The sequence below is a fragment of the Zerene cesonia genome, chromosome 15 (genome assembly GCF_012273895.1).
Source record: "Zerene cesonia ecotype Mississippi chromosome 15, Zerene_cesonia_1.1, whole genome shotgun sequence".
NCBI classification, from domain to species: Eukaryota; Metazoa; Arthropoda; class Insecta; order Lepidoptera; family Pieridae; genus Zerene; species Zerene cesonia.
Window position 1 is genome coordinate 3,042,689 of NC_052116.1, and position 14,801 is coordinate 3,057,489.

Genomic DNA, 14,801 nt, shown 5'->3' on the forward strand with positions numbered 1-14,801 from the left:
CGATTCAAGTTATTATGGTAATCAGCTGAAATGATTCTAGTTTTATATGCAAGTAAACAATTTTCAACAAATCCTTCCCTGCTGCCTGCATGAACTATAATATATCTTTTACCAAAACTTTTTCGTATAAACTTACATTTTTTATTTATAACCCGGTTTCACCTTTTTTTTCCCTTATTTCACCACAAATGTTTATGTCTTCCTTTAATACACTATGTAGCTTTCTCAAAGTCGGTACCTCTTTCCTTACAGCATAAAATTCACGAATTTTGTTTAAGTATTACTAATAAGAAAGATTTCGGCACCCATAATTTTTTTCCTAGCATAAAACGTTGAAAACTTTCAGTTAAAAAAATAAAAAAATACATGCATATTCCCTTAGTATTTACGTAGTAATTACTAACTAGTTCTTAATCTGTGGTTATTCGGTATTTCCGATGACAGTCGTATAAATACAATTAGACCGTACGAATTTACGGAGTAACTAGTTCTTGATCTGTCATTACAACTACTATTCCGAATTTAGAATTTCTATATGATCCAGGTGCAACATATCAGAGCTTGATCGATGTATTTGTTACATAAATTCGTACTATTTATCTACTGCTAATTAAACTTATTAAGAAATAAAAATAAAACATCTAATTACAATTAATGAGAAATGGATATAAATATAAACAACGTTGTTGGTGATTACAGTACATTTAAAGGCGATCCAGAATTTTTACTTTCCTTAATTAATAAATATGTCAAAGTGGATGTGCTTAAAAATGTAATATACGCAGGATATGTGTTAGCAATTGACCCAGAGCAGTATAGGTATAAAATCCATTATTTTTATTATGATATACCTACCATATCGAGTTGATGCATTTCACGTTTCATTTACAAACAAATTTAAACCACCTAATGTTATTATTATAGAATTAGTAGAAGTACAAATAAATTTTTTAGTCTTATAATCTCATTGTTAAGTAAAAAATAAATTATGGCTACAATTCTAACGAGATAGTTCTATGTAGTATCTAGACAGTCACTGTTTGGATAAGTTTGGAAAGCTAAATTGTTTACTAGAAGTTCATAATTTATCTCTTGCATGAAAAATGTTTCAAATTTTACAAAATGATCATTTGAATTGATATGACTGTCATATCACTAGGTGTAGTCAGACTTAAGTCAAGTCCAATGAAGTATAGCAATATGCTGGGCATAAAATAATCCTTATTACTCAGAAAAAGCACCCACATGGAATTTTATCTTTTATCAGAGAGATCCATAAGGAGAGGATCAGTATTTTAGCCTTAATAACAACAATTAAGTTAAGGACAAAAGCCATACATATTAAATTGCAATATTTTAACATTTTCTGGGTTGTATGTACGTAGGTGTGTGGAAAGTAATGAACATTTATTTTTAATATGATGGTTGGTCCCAAAACCACCACCTTGCTGTGCCCTTGCTAAAAAGTATTTATTTTCAGTATTGTTTTAATGGTATTGCATGGAGATTCATACAGCAGAGTGCTTATACCAGGACATGCTATTTCAAATGTCACAGAAAGTACACCATCATCAGACATCAAGCCTTGGCTTAACACATCCCATATAAATACTGAAGATGTATCAAGAAGAAAACTAATGATAATATCTTGGTTTAGAAAGAACTTATTACCAGTGAGTGAGTCTAGTGATAATATTATCCTTGGGAACGCTATTATTTTGCCCCCCTATGGGCCAATGGATATTTGCACTGATAATCTAATGGTAGCTAATCAAATACGAGATATTATTATGAAAATGCCCGATGATTATGGACCTTTATGAATTGTATGAAATTTTTAGTCTAGTCGTATGAAGTTGTTTGTGTTGATTTGAATAAATTTGTTTTATATGATATAATTTTTTTCATAATCCTAGTAAACTAATAAATAAATTTAAATGGGTAGGGTTGCAGCGTAATATTCATGAAAATATTGGGAATAACAGTTACTCAATTTTGTAAAACAAATAAAATGATTTAAGCAAAGAAACTATTGCATCCCTACTTTAGCTTGACATCTGGAAGCTACATCATTACACCAAAAAATTATCAAATATTTTATCTAATTATTTAAGATATCAAAAAGTATTGTGATATAGTTATTTTGTAATGTACTAATGTGTATTTTGTAATTGAACAAACCGAAATTTTATACAATAAAAAATAACAGTTGAGATAATCACACTAATATTATAAATGTGAAATTTTGTTTGTTTGGATGTTTGTCCATTAATTAGGCTGAAACTACTGAATGGATTTTGATAATATTTGGTATACTAGTTACTACACTATCTATTAGTTCTATCGAGGTAGTATATACACTACAATCTACATTACGTTTAGAAATCAAAGCAGGACAAAACCATATTTGAATAATGCCAATAAATTATCGTGAGTGAAAAAGAGAGAAATATGCGTTTGTGCGTTGTCTCGCTTAGTATAGTATCAGAGATAGAGATAACATAATACTATAAAAAATGTTTAGCGTCTATGAGAAACGCTAACTAACAATACAGAATATTAAATCTGATATAATCATATGACATTTTACCATTTACAGTGATTTATGCCTAAACATATAGGTTTCACTTTTGAGTTCATGCAATAATAATAGTGTGGTAAATTAAGAGTATCATTGGTTTATAAATAAAAAAAATCCTTATTTTTATTGATATCCTATATTGTTTTCATTATTAATTTATAAGTTTAACTGCTTTCTTTCACTTCATTTAAGATTGCTAACCTACAAGAAGTACTATCATCATCTTTGCCGCATAAATATTATATAAGGTGTGTTCCGATATACACTGTTAAAAATTCGTTCCGTTTATGGACTGCCAGCATAAGGGTGGTTTTATGGCGTAACCTAAAAATTGCCATATTGCTACTTGCGTTTCCGAGGTACAAATTTCCATAAAGTACTTGCAAGACGCAGCAGTCGATCGTGGGATCGTTGTAAAAATTCAATTTACATTTAACATTATTATCATTTTTTAATGAGACTACTCCAACCATAATATATTATAAAGCTTTAATAAATTCATTTGCAAACTGCATCAAAAATTAGGGCTGATAATATACTGTATAGCGTGGTAAAACCAGCATAACAGATTTTAAAGGAACACACAGTAAATTAACGTTGTACTGAATAGTAATTGCAGTGTATATCGGAACATAGACTATACCTTCTTCGGAAAAGATAATACGAATGACGTCGTAACTCGTATGATTGTAAATTAACATTATGTGCTTGCAGCAAATAAACTCTTACATTATAATTTAGTGACATTCGTACTATGAAAGGCGGTTATCGATAGACGTGTATCACCTTTTTAATGTTCTTAGTATTATTATATACAGATAATTAAAATATTACCTTCTACGGATTTTACTGTAGTACATTGATTATAAACATGAAAAATTAATTATCACTCATTTTTAGTTTTGAAAAATGGGCTCTACTGCAGTATCAATAAGTAGGAAAGTGCAATATTTAGCGGGCATAAGTGGTAAGTTGCGGCTTGGCGAATGGCGGCAAATACAAAATATGTTATCCCAAGAACTGAAGTGAGTCCCATAATATTTTGTTCTCAGTATCCTTCGCGTTTACGTTCACCGGAGCAGCATTGTCTTGGCCATCGCCAGCAATTCCAAAGTTCAAAAATGGAGAAGCAAATATTCAAATTACTGACGTAAGTTACGCGATGTGGAAAATGTACAATTATAAATGTTTTTGTTTTCATTTCTCTATTTCCAATATATTCTTGCGTGTTTTCTAACATTTTATTTATGAAATAAATTTATGAGTAAGGAGTTAGAACTCTTACATCTTTCTGAATTAAATACTGTATAAATACATACTAAATGATTACTTATTTTAGGAGCAAAGTTCATGGGTGGTCGCTCTGTGCCCTCTCGGAGCCCTACCTGGTTGCTATTTTGGACAGATTTTATGTGAAAGAATTGGGCGACGACGGACTGCGCTTGCGGCGTTGTTACCCGGATTTTTAGGTGCAGTACGTTGATTCATTTTAATATTCTTGTAATTATAACTATAACGTAGAAAATGAGTAACGTCTGTATTGTATCTATCATTCATTCATCTATCTTGTCATTGTAACTCAAAATAGTTATCTACCTATTGCTATTGATAATACAGCATAAACAAATTTAGCAACTAATTGCAGTGAAAATTTGAAGGAATATGTGTATCGGCGTTCTAGGAATTCTGATTAAAGATTGAATTGATTTTACATTTACAGCTCCTATTGCTATTTACTAAGACGCCCTGGATCATGTGTGTAGCCAGAATAACTATGGGAATTGCAAATGGAATCACAGCCGTGGTAAGAAACATCTCAAAATATGTACGTTGTTTAAACCTGAAATATTTAAAGCACAAAGTTTTTTCATCGTCATTAATTAATGGAGACCGAATTTGTTTTACTATTGTACTAATAAAAGTATGTGAAGCCATCCTCATGGATAGATCTATTTGCTATGTTTGTATTATATATTGTTTTGTATTAAATTGGGAAAAGAGATATATTATATAGGTTTCTTATTATCATCCGGTTGATAGCGAAGCTGCCATCTGAGCGTTAGATCCTGGTTAGTTAGTACTAGCAGATAAAGTAAAATAAGGAAGTTTGTTTTTTAGTAATCCTCATATCATTTCCATCGTTTGATTAAGCCACAGATAAAAAAAAATATTACAGGTGACAATGGTATATTTAACTGAGATAGCTGATAAAGAGATCAGGGGCGCATTGGGTATGCTGACTCAAGTGATGATTAATGGGGGAAGTCTGGTTATGTACGGGGTGGGGCCATTCGTGTCATATACAGCACTCAACTCCATACTTCTCTCCTTATCGGTTATATATGCATTGCTGTGTCTGTGGATACCGGAGTCGCCGTACTACCATTTGAAAGACGGCAGAATAGATGCTGCGAAGAAAGTATTTATGATCATCAAAGGCACTAAGGATGAGGCGGTATGTATGCTCTTAAATGTTGCGACATTTATCGATGAAGAAAAAAAAATAGTTAAATAATATGTAGTTATGTATTACTTCTGCTTTATCTTTGCATGTGTTGCTATGCTATGCTAAGTCTTCTCGTACACTGTATCAACATTTAGTATGTCAATTTACAATAACAATAACAATTGATGGATTTTTAATACATACCTATATTTTATGTATTGCCTACTGTTACTTTAAACTTTTTCTGACGATACGAGTACAAATTATTGAATAATAATTTATAATTTCTAGTGGGCAAATGAACAATTGGCTATAATGAGGCAGCACGTGCAAGAGAGTATGGAAAATAAAACGACTGCAAAAGAGCTTTTGACTAATTTACGATACCGAAAAGCATTGTATATCGTTGCAGGTAAAATATTCAAAATTTAAATTGGCCCTGAAATTTATAATCATCGTAATATTCTTTTAAATATTATAGGTAAAAATGGAAGAGTTCTAAAAGGGACTATAATTGTGCGTATAATTTTGAATAATAAAACTATGACCTTTAGTCTTAAACGTACAACGATAGAAAAATGTAGGTACCAAGTGTTTATCAAGAGATTTAGTTACATATCCATATTATATTGGTACTTTGTATTGTAGATAAATATCATATAATATATTGCTATCTATATTTGCTAACCTTCATCAATATTTAGTTATGTAGTGGTTTCTTTTTTATGTAGAATCTTCAATTTACTGCTTTTTATCGTAACTAGCTTTCTAATCTAATTCTAGATATGGTGTCTTTACAATTTTCATAACAATATAGAATTTTTAAAAACTATATATCTTGAAAAAAGGAGCTATTCTTTATTTAAAACATAATTAGCTCGATTTTCAGCAATCACACATTCACTAGTGATTTTAGATAAGTTTTTCACGATTGAGTAGATATTTAAAAGTAATTATAGTATAAAGTTCTAATAATAATAATAAGTAATTTAAGTAATAAAGTTCTACTAACAATTATGTATCTCATTGATACATAATAGAAGAACTACTAATACATAATAAAAAAATCTTTTTTTTAAGTTCTCATTCTTATATGATAGATTTAAACATGTGTTAATTTTAAACGCTTGCGTTTTGACAAGATATATTTTGGTTACTAAATATTGGTCTTATATTAATGTTTCCAACGTCCTCTTCTAATAGGTCTAAAGGTTCTACAGTACATGACGGGCCAATGCGCGATTCAGGCTTATTTAGAGCCAATATTCCGTCAGAGCAGTTCTGTGTCTGGACCGTACGTGAGCATCGTGTATGGCTTAGTACAGTTTGGAGCGGGTAAGAAGTTGTCGAGTACTATTTTTATGTCATAGGCGGGCAAATGAGCTGGTCGTTCACATGATGGTAAGCAATCACCACCACCCATGAACATTTGCAGTACCTCTGCGATAGCGCTACTCGCTTTTAAGGGGAGGGATAAGGAGAGGATTGATGACTGGAAAGAAGGAATGAACTAGGAAGAGTGAGGAAAAAGAAACGATCCTCCGGCTCCCCCATTCACCGCACGAAACACAATAGCATGCTATTATTTCACGCCGGTTTTCTATGGGGGTGTGGTTCATGCTCGACTCCCTCAATAAAAAAAAAAAAACTTGCCTAAGGCTTCGCTTGCTATGGCAATAAGGGAAAAAAAAATAAGCAATAGCGCCGTCCATCGGAATGTATCACATACTTAACACATTATTAAACTAACTTTCGGAACGAGATGTTTCCCCTGGATAAAAAGTTGGCTATGCCACTCTTGAGTCTCTCTAGGCACAAGACTAATATTTAAAACCGTTGCGACGTGAAAGAAGGGCAAGCCAACAAACACACTCGCTATATTTTATACGTATAGAAGATTTGTTACTGATTGGAATAGGAAAACTATTTCACTGTTCACTTTTATCTTGCTTTTTCTCCGTTCGTTCGACCTAACCATAAACAAGAAGCAGTAAAAGCAGAAAAGATACAAAGTCAATTAATATCGACAAACGTATCTACCTTAATAATAAAGTCATCATCAAATTATATTAATATTTGCAATAAACTGATTCATTTTACTATTATTAGTTACGTAGTTAACTATATTATCCTTATACAAAACGAAAAGTGGTAAATACTTATCCTTGTTTTGTACGTAAATGCTGCCTTATTTATGATTATTATCAAATATCACATATATGGCGCAGGTGGTATTCATTTATAAATTAGAGACCAAGGTTAGAGATAAAATTATTAATTATAATATTGTATGAAACAAACATTTAGTTAGCAGCTATACAAGTAGTAACAATATGTTTAATTAAAAAAATGCAGTGTATATTTTTTTATAACTACGTGATATTTTGTGAAACTTTTAATCACTCTCGTATAAAACACACTGGTCGTTATTAATAAAAAGCCCCAACCAACTTCTACCATTCGACATTACATCTAAGTAGTTTGATAGTGTAGTGAACTTGATGCCTGTCTTATCTTATTTGTAATTGTTGTATTATTTCTGTCTAGTACAGTCTTGAGTTATCAATGAGTAATAGTATTTTATTTAACGCTTTTCTCAAAATGGTATTGATGCCATTAGCTGTAATTTAAATGTTAAATAAATAATTATTAAAAAAAAGGAAATAAAACTTCGTTTGGTTATTAACAGTACCTACCTACTTTTTACTATTTTACTCTCGAGGGTCACACCGTAGATGATATAATATTAGATCACACTCACACTCACGATACATCTAACTAGTAAGGTGTAAATAAAAAAGTTATCCTTGTTAATAATAAAATAATTATGCCTCAATAAATTAAATTTATATACATTAACGGAATGAGAGTCATAGATCAGAATACATTATGAATATAATATTATTTTGTCTCCAGGTATTGGCGCAACATTTCTTACTGGATACTACGGTCGCAGAATTTTAATGTTAATATCCAGTACCGGTGTTGCCCTCTCCATGACCGCTGTTGGAATATATTTCTTTTTACAAGACGTTTATCGCATTTCTCCAGAGAAATTGGCATCGATATCTGCTTTACCTCTAGTTGGTGTTATGGGTTTCAATATATTATATAGTATTGGTTTGGGCAACTTACCCTATATTTTACAAGCAGAACTATTTCCTATTAACGTCAAAACAGTAGCATCGAGCTTAGCCACAATGATAGCATGTATTTTGAACTTCCTTGTCACGAAATCGTATCAAGGTATCAAAGATGCGTTTGGACATTACTCGGTTTTTTGGTCATTCGCTAGTATTGCGTATTTTGGTATATTTTTCATATACTTTTTTGTGCCAGAGACGAAAGGTATAACTTTAGAAGAAGTTCAAGACAATATGAAAATGGAGGCTGTTGAATTAGAACAATTGAACAAAGACGATAATGATAAAGCCAAAAAATAGTTGAAAAAATACTATTATTTAAGTTTTATATTTGTAATGTTGTTGAAATTCAGATATGTTTCGATTTTGTAAGATTTATTCCGATTTTGGAAGTAATCTCCCACATTGATTTACGAGAAACATATTTTTTTAAATAAGCTTATCGTTATCTAAGAACTATGTAAATATATTTTATAATAGAAGAAAATACCAAAGTATGTTATGATAACATAACATTGTACATTAGCATCATTACATTTCTCGCGCAATGTGTTCGTGGCATAAAGCTGTAATCACTGCTTAAAACATAATAAACGTAAGTTATTAAAACTTTTTAAGAATGTCAGAAATTAAACAATCCGAGCCAAACAACAAAATAGAAAACCAACACCAATGTGACCAAAACGATTTATTATCCAGAATAAAAATATGTAATACATAATACAGCGTATTTATTGACGACTACAGTGCTGAAGTGAAAAGTTAAATTCTCTTGGAGTTCCCATAAGAGTACAGAGGGGCGAAGGGTGTGTCGGCGGGCTCGTCCCCGCTCTCTTCGGACGCGTCGGACTCGAAAGTATTGTCCGGTATATCGTACAGGCGGATCAATGGCTTGTTCGGGTCCTTCATTATCAGATATTTGCCTGGAAAATGACATTCGTTATACATAAAATGAGTTCTTACTAATTTTGGCAAGTAATTTTCATTATTTAATTGCGTGTGCTCCAAAAATAAATCAGCAAACACCTTCACGTATGCGATAATATCGTTAACATTGTGTTGGAGACCTCTCCACCTAACATTATAGAACTATCCGATACTTGCGGCTACACTCGCATGGTCAAGGAAATTCACAAGAAACTGAGATGTTCTACAGCTGCAAAAAGTATCCTATATCGCTGTCTACACTCAAGTATATACAGACATAAAACCGCTTTTATGCGATGTGAAAGAAACAAACGTACACTTTCTCGCATTATTAGTAAGATAGTAATAATATTTTATTGTGTTTGATTTTACGCGAGTATTATACATTTAGAAATTAAAAACTTTTTAACGGATTTAAACGCGATTTATTCATTATATTATTAAGCCGACGTTTCGAACACTTTACAGCGAGCCTGGTCAGTCTCCCCGTGACCACGCTAAATGAATAAATCGCGTTTAAAATCCGTTAAAAAGTTTTTAATTTCTAAGATAGTAATAATATTAAGGGACAAACGACGTAAGCATATATCGGTGATACAACGCAGCATGCCCCACGCGTTATCCATGGAGAGGATGTGCCATTATACAGTTACCATGAAATCACCCTCAACGTTCATAATGGACCATTATAGAACATTCCAGACACTCCCATGACTCACCGTCCTTCTGCTTCATGCATATATCGATGATGCAGCGCAGGATGCCCCACGCGTTGTCCATGGACAGGTTGATCTGCGCCGCGAACTCGTGCGGCTTGAACTGCTGCGTGCCGAGGATCACGTGCCGCGAGTTGTCGCGCACCTGGATGCGGGACACGTAGCCGAACTTGATCTGGTCCGAGCCGGCGAGCAGCGCCTGCAATTGATGATGAGATAATAGAACCTTTTGCTTCAGTGACCATAGAAAATATTTAATTTTTCTATCGGTTAATTAATAATAATAATTCTTTATTGTACACAAATTAATTTATAATAGAGCATGGAATACAAGAGGTTGAGGTACAGAAGGCGCTCTTATCGCTATTGAGCGATTTCTACCATACAACCACAAAGCAACGGAAAAGGTGAAGAAAAAATGTATATGACATCATTTGGGGCTGCCGAAGATTTTAGAAAAGAAAAACAATTGAGATATTACCAATTATGTTGTATTCCGTCATACCTGAACGGTCCACTTGGCGAGCTTGCACGAGTTGTTCCTCAGCTCGTTAGCGAGCACGGCGCCGCGCTGGGTGTCCAGCTTCTGGCGCCACTCGACGCCGTTCGCGAGCTTCGAGTCCCACTCGTTCAGCGCCTTGATGGTCAGGAACTGGGTCTCGTTCTGCGGCCCTTGCAGCACGGCGTCGTGCTCGCACCGAGCCACCAGCACCTGCAACATTTTTTAGTTTCATTTTTATTATTGCAATTGCAAATTGAAATTGAGGTAATTTCAATTTAATGAAAGTGAAACTTATTCAGCTGGATAAGTGTTAGTGTCAATTCAATACAAATAAAGCATTAAAGTATTGAAAATGTGGAATAAATTAATTTAAATTAATAAATTAATTAAAATTAAATACGTTAAAAATTTTAAAAAGCGTTAAAACTTTATTTTAATAAATCGGTTAACAATGGGTGAGATTCTTAATGAGATAAAAATATTATGGAACACTAGCTTTTGCCCGTGGATTCACAAGCATTAAGTTGTTAACGAGTTGTTAACAACATCTATTATACATATAAACCTTTTTCTTGAATCACTCTATCTATTAAAAAAAACCCATAAAATCCATTGCATAGTTTAAACGATTTAAGCATAATATATAGAGACATAGATACAGACGAAAAACTTTGTTTTATACTATGTAGTGATGTTTGATGCATATTTTTCAATATATTTTTATGGTAAGCATTTTATTATATACTATCTATTCGCCTCGACTATGCCCCAGGTACATATATAGTCTATGTCATCCAGTAAAGTTGCAGCTTTCTAACAATGAAATAATTCTTGAAATCAGTCCAGTGGTTTTTGGGTGAAAACGTTACAAACGTAACACGTTTCCTCTTAATAATATTTGTGTAAATGTATTTTTATAACATAACTCAGCATTAAGAGTACTTCAAACATATTTAAGAACCGTTAGGCTTGTAAGCTTTTCGCTTAAGTTCCTAAATTATAATGGCTCAGACAAAGAAGGGTGTTCCATAAGAGTGTAGTTTGGAGCAAGAAGAAACGCATAGTACGCGATCGCTCTGCATCCAGGTATGATAAATGATATTTTTACTTGTGTTGAGCCTTGGTGGTATATGGTCTATTATATGTATTTAACACTAATTTATCACACTATAGTTTTGTACTCACCACACCATTGTTCAGGTTCCACTTGCGGTAGCGGTAGCCGACGGAGGCCACTTCACCCTCTTCTTCCTCAGACACAAACGGGTTTGGTTCCGAGAATTTGAATTTAGGCTCGGTGGGTCCAGACTTCAACACCTGTGAAATAACCAAGATATAGTATGTACTTCCGATCCGCCTTGACCTCGCGGTAGTGTTGTTAAGTAGTGATGCGAAGTGTAATGGTAATGCTATTAATTAGTATTATGTATCTTATATGAAGAAGAATGAAAATCATCTACATTGATACTATAAAGCTAAAGAGTTGTATAGATTTAAAGATCTACATCATGCAATGTTTATTCAAGACATGTCAGAAAATTTTGTAACAATGGTTACATACAAATTAAATTAATTTAGAAGTAAATAAAAGTAAGTATCTAGAAAGTAAATTGAAAAAAAAATGATGTTTATTTATTTATGTTTCTCATTCTATACAGAGTTAAGTGACATAATATGAAAAGTAGGAATAATTTTTTACATAATTAGCGGCCTTATGGCTATAAGCCATTTTTTCTAGGCAACTAACAGGTAAATGATATTAAAGGTTATTAATCCTACTAATATTATAAATGTGAAAGTTTGTAAGGATGTGTGTGTGCTTGTTGCTCTTTCACGCAAAAAGTACTGAACTGATTGCAATGAAATTTGTAGTATTTGTATGAGTAAGTTTAGTAGGAAGTAGGATTTAAGTTTTGCAAAGAATTGCCATGGTACTACTCCTTATCAAGGACCTATATTTGAATCCTATTTCATGATCAGTTTTCCATTCTTTTAAATTTTGAACTATTGAGGTAGCTGTCTGGCAAAGTCTGTAACTTGACATAGCCTGAGACTACCCTGAGTAGCTTAAGTCCCACACAACATACCTGTTGACTAAAGTTATGGTTGATGAATGTGGCCTCAAGCGCCAAGTTCCTGGGTGAGTTGATGGAGTTGCCATCATCGGCGGGAGGCTCCACTGACGTCTCGTTGACCGTCAGCAGGTCAAACTCAGTGTTGTCACGTTTGTCCAAGAACAACTTGTCACCTGTGGGGTTAGTTTAATATGTTTTGTCATTGTAACTATACTATTTGTAGATTAGTATAAACTGCAATGAGGTAACATACTAAGAATGTAAGACTTAAGAAAATTGTCATGATAACATTTTTTTTTTACAAAATGTTCATAGCTTATTATATCAGGTTTTCGCTATCAAAAGTTTTAACTGTTATTATGTTAATCTGGCAAACGAAAAAGGATTTGTTATGCTTAGAGTAGCAATTATTTCATAAAAAATTGAATGAAATCAAAATATTCAATTTTCAAATTCAATATATAATACAAACCTATCTTCTCCATAACAATATCCCAAGAGTAGTTGGAGCGGGTGCAGCACATGATGGTTGCCAGAATGGTGTCAGTGGCGTACACCGTGCCTACTGTCTTGCTGAGACGACGGATTACTGGGTCGTCAGTGGTTGTGACCTGGAAGTTTTATTTAATTTTTATTGTGTTCATCTCAGCAATCTTTAATTCTTATACTTTTTCTAATTGTAAAGATGCTTTTATTTCAACAAAACGGAGTAAACAATATAATAGATTAAAAAAAAGCAAAAATGCAGGCAAAGTGTTGAAAAAGTGCTTAAAATAATTCTACTAAATGTATAGCATTAATTGATGATTAATGTGTAACTTACAGTATGGAAAATCCTGTCAATACGCTGTAGTGGCTTTTCGTGTTTCACATTAACACGATCATATGCCTTGTCATAGTACTCTAAAGTACCACAGCAGGCAATATCTTCACCTACAGACAATAGGATTAATTGAAATAAAATATTCACATTTGATAGTCTCTAACAAGCTTATTGCCTAATGTTTTCCAAATTAATGTGATATGATTTTTTATTCAGTGTTGCCTGATAAATTCTATGTGAAAATGACATTCAAAAGAAATTTACCTTCTTTAATTCCCGGCAAAGACAATTTAGCAAGACGAGGGAAGTCCATGTCTTCAATAGTCACCCATGTGGGTCGTACAGTGACTGAAGCATCTCGGATTTTCATAGGAGCACCTCGTTGGCCCCATCTCTTGCCTAGCTTGCGATCTCTCTGTTGCTAAAAAGGTATAGTGCTTTGTGTCAGACACATAGGAAAATAAAAGTAAATTAAGAGCACAAACAAACCCTATTTTTTTACTAGTTTTGTTATCTTGTTTCGCTATATCTAAGTACATACATAAAGCTTTATAATTTTGCCCTTAGGTTGTATTTTTTACTAGTTGTAATTAATTACATGTTAAATATACTGTAATGTGATTAATATTGCATAATCTAAATGTATGTAAATGTGGCAATTGAATCTCAGTATTTACTGCACATTATACATTATGCATCTTTATATCTATTTCTAGGTTTATATCTAGTTCTATGTTTGTAAATAAAAAAATATTTTAGTGCTTTTTTTTAGCATGGAATATAAATGATGAAGATTATTGGGGTAAATCCTTACTTTGCTTAAAGTGGTCATGCCACCAGGAGTACGCGCGCCTCTTGCACCGCGTCCCCTTTGTCCCCTGGCACGTCCACGCTGATACGGTGGTTTCTGCACTCGCGTAGTATCAACCAGGTGGAATGTACTCTCATCTTCATCGTGGAAGTACGCGTAAGACGAACCAGCGCCGAACTGAGACGCATATTTATCTGAAACGATGCATATGAAAAATCTTTCACTTGTTCAATCAAGGAACGTTACGTACATAATATAGTATAACCTATAAATGCGGATGTTTTGAATCAGCTGTTTAAAACAAACGCCTTTTGTAATAATATTCTTTACTCACTCTGGTACTTTTTGTCCTGGACAACAGTCCAGTCACTGATTTTGCCCAATCTATCGCCTTTACTAAACGGCTGATAGGGCATGTCTCGGAATTGCTCCGGCATCTCGCAAGGGCCCCATCCTGTAGGGTTATCTTGAATTACGGGTGCAACAAAACGTATCGGCTCTTCGGCCGGTAATACGTGTTCTGACATCACGACTTGTATTAGAACAATTTGCTTTAATTGTTATTTTCATCTACAAATAAACTGAATCTGATCTTACTATGGCAGTAATGCCAGTTGCCACACGACACTTTACGCGTGAAAGGATAGCACAGACACGAATTATGTCATTCCCATGTCAGTTTATAATTCCATGTCATGTTAAGTCAAATGAATTCAGAAATTTCAATAGGTCTCTAAAACAAGATATTTACAAGAAAAAGGTCCACACGAAAATAAC

General features: G+C 33.2%; 4 protein-coding genes across 4 annotated transcripts in view; 2 read left to right on the forward strand and 2 right to left on the reverse strand.

Annotated features, from left to right (window-relative positions):
- The first annotated feature begins 505 nt into the window (after nucleotides 1-505).
- LOC119832620 lies at nucleotides 506-1,893 on the forward strand. Its single transcript, XM_038356303.1, has 2 exons — nucleotides 506-819; nucleotides 1,481-1,893. Exons 1-2 carry the CDS (start codon nucleotides 662-664, stop codon nucleotides 1,821-1,823), a joined length of 501 nt encoding a protein of 166 aa, XP_038212231.1. The 5' UTR covers nucleotides 506-661; the 3' UTR covers nucleotides 1,824-1,893.
- A 797-nt stretch (nucleotides 1,894-2,690) lies between these two features.
- Nucleotides 2,691-8,470, forward strand: LOC119832452 (facilitated trehalose transporter Tret1-like). Its single transcript, XM_038356121.1, has 8 exons — nucleotides 2,691-3,548; nucleotides 3,634-3,731; nucleotides 3,921-4,055; nucleotides 4,302-4,385; nucleotides 4,758-5,036; nucleotides 5,319-5,439; nucleotides 6,231-6,362; nucleotides 7,944-8,470. The coding sequence occupies exons 1-8, from the start codon at nucleotides 3,491-3,493 to the stop codon at nucleotides 8,468-8,470; spliced, it is 1,434 nt and encodes a 477-aa protein (XP_038212049.1). The 5' UTR covers nucleotides 2,691-3,490.
- Nucleotides 8,471-8,841: 371 nt separating this feature from the next.
- LOC119832255 (eukaryotic translation initiation factor 3 subunit D) lies at nucleotides 8,842-14,684 on the reverse strand. The gene is made up of 10 exons (XM_038355916.1): nucleotides 14,359-14,684; nucleotides 14,028-14,218; nucleotides 13,478-13,634; nucleotides 13,214-13,323; nucleotides 12,863-13,001; nucleotides 12,403-12,563; nucleotides 11,501-11,632; nucleotides 10,319-10,525; nucleotides 9,817-10,012; nucleotides 8,842-9,093 (listed from the first exon to the last, which is right to left on the reverse strand). The coding sequence occupies exons 1-10, from the start codon at nucleotides 14,549-14,551 to the stop codon at nucleotides 8,933-8,935; spliced, it is 1,647 nt and encodes a 548-aa protein (XP_038211844.1). The 5' UTR covers nucleotides 14,552-14,684; the 3' UTR covers nucleotides 8,842-8,932.
- Nucleotides 14,685-14,727: 43 nt separating this feature from the next.
- The window catches only part of LOC119832453 (facilitated trehalose transporter Tret1-like), a 7,981-nt gene continuing 7,907 nt past the window's right edge, over nucleotides 14,728-14,801 (reverse strand). The window contains exon 6 of the mRNA XM_038356122.1: nucleotides 14,728-14,757. Within this exon, the coding sequence (XP_038212050.1) occupies nucleotides 14,728-14,757 (30 nt within the window). The remainder of the gene's footprint in view (nucleotides 14,758-14,801) is intronic.

Bases quoted from the DNA above. Each gene is read 5' to 3' on its own strand.
- LOC119832620 (XM_038356303.1), top strand. From the start codon at position 662: ATGGATATAAATATAAACAACGTTGTTGGTGATTACAGTACATTTAAA. The intron at 820-1,480 runs GTATAAAATCCA...ATTTATTTTCAG, and splicing joins ATTGACCCAGAGCAGTATAG to TATTGTTTTAATGGTATTGC.
- LOC119832255 (XM_038355916.1), bottom strand. From the start codon at position 14,551: ATGTCAGAACACGTATTACCGGCCGAAGAGCCGATACGTTTTGTTGCA. The intron at 13,635-14,027 runs GTAAGGATTTAC...ATACCTTTTTAG, and splicing joins GCATGACCACTTTAAGCAAA to CAACAGAGAGATCGCAAGCT. The intron at 11,633-12,402 runs GTATGTTGTGTG...GTTATTTCACAG, and splicing joins ACCATAACTTTAGTCAACAG to GTGTTGAAGTCTGGACCCAC.
- LOC119832452 (XM_038356121.1), top strand. From the start codon at position 3,491: ATGGGCTCTACTGCAGTATCAATAAGTAGGAAAGTGCAATATTTAGCG. The intron at 4,056-4,301 runs GTACGTTGATTC...TTACATTTACAG, and splicing joins TACCCGGATTTTTAGGTGCA to CTCCTATTGCTATTTACTAA. The intron at 6,363-7,943 runs GTAAGAAGTTGT...TTTTGTCTCCAG, and splicing joins CTTAGTACAGTTTGGAGCGG to GTATTGGCGCAACATTTCTT.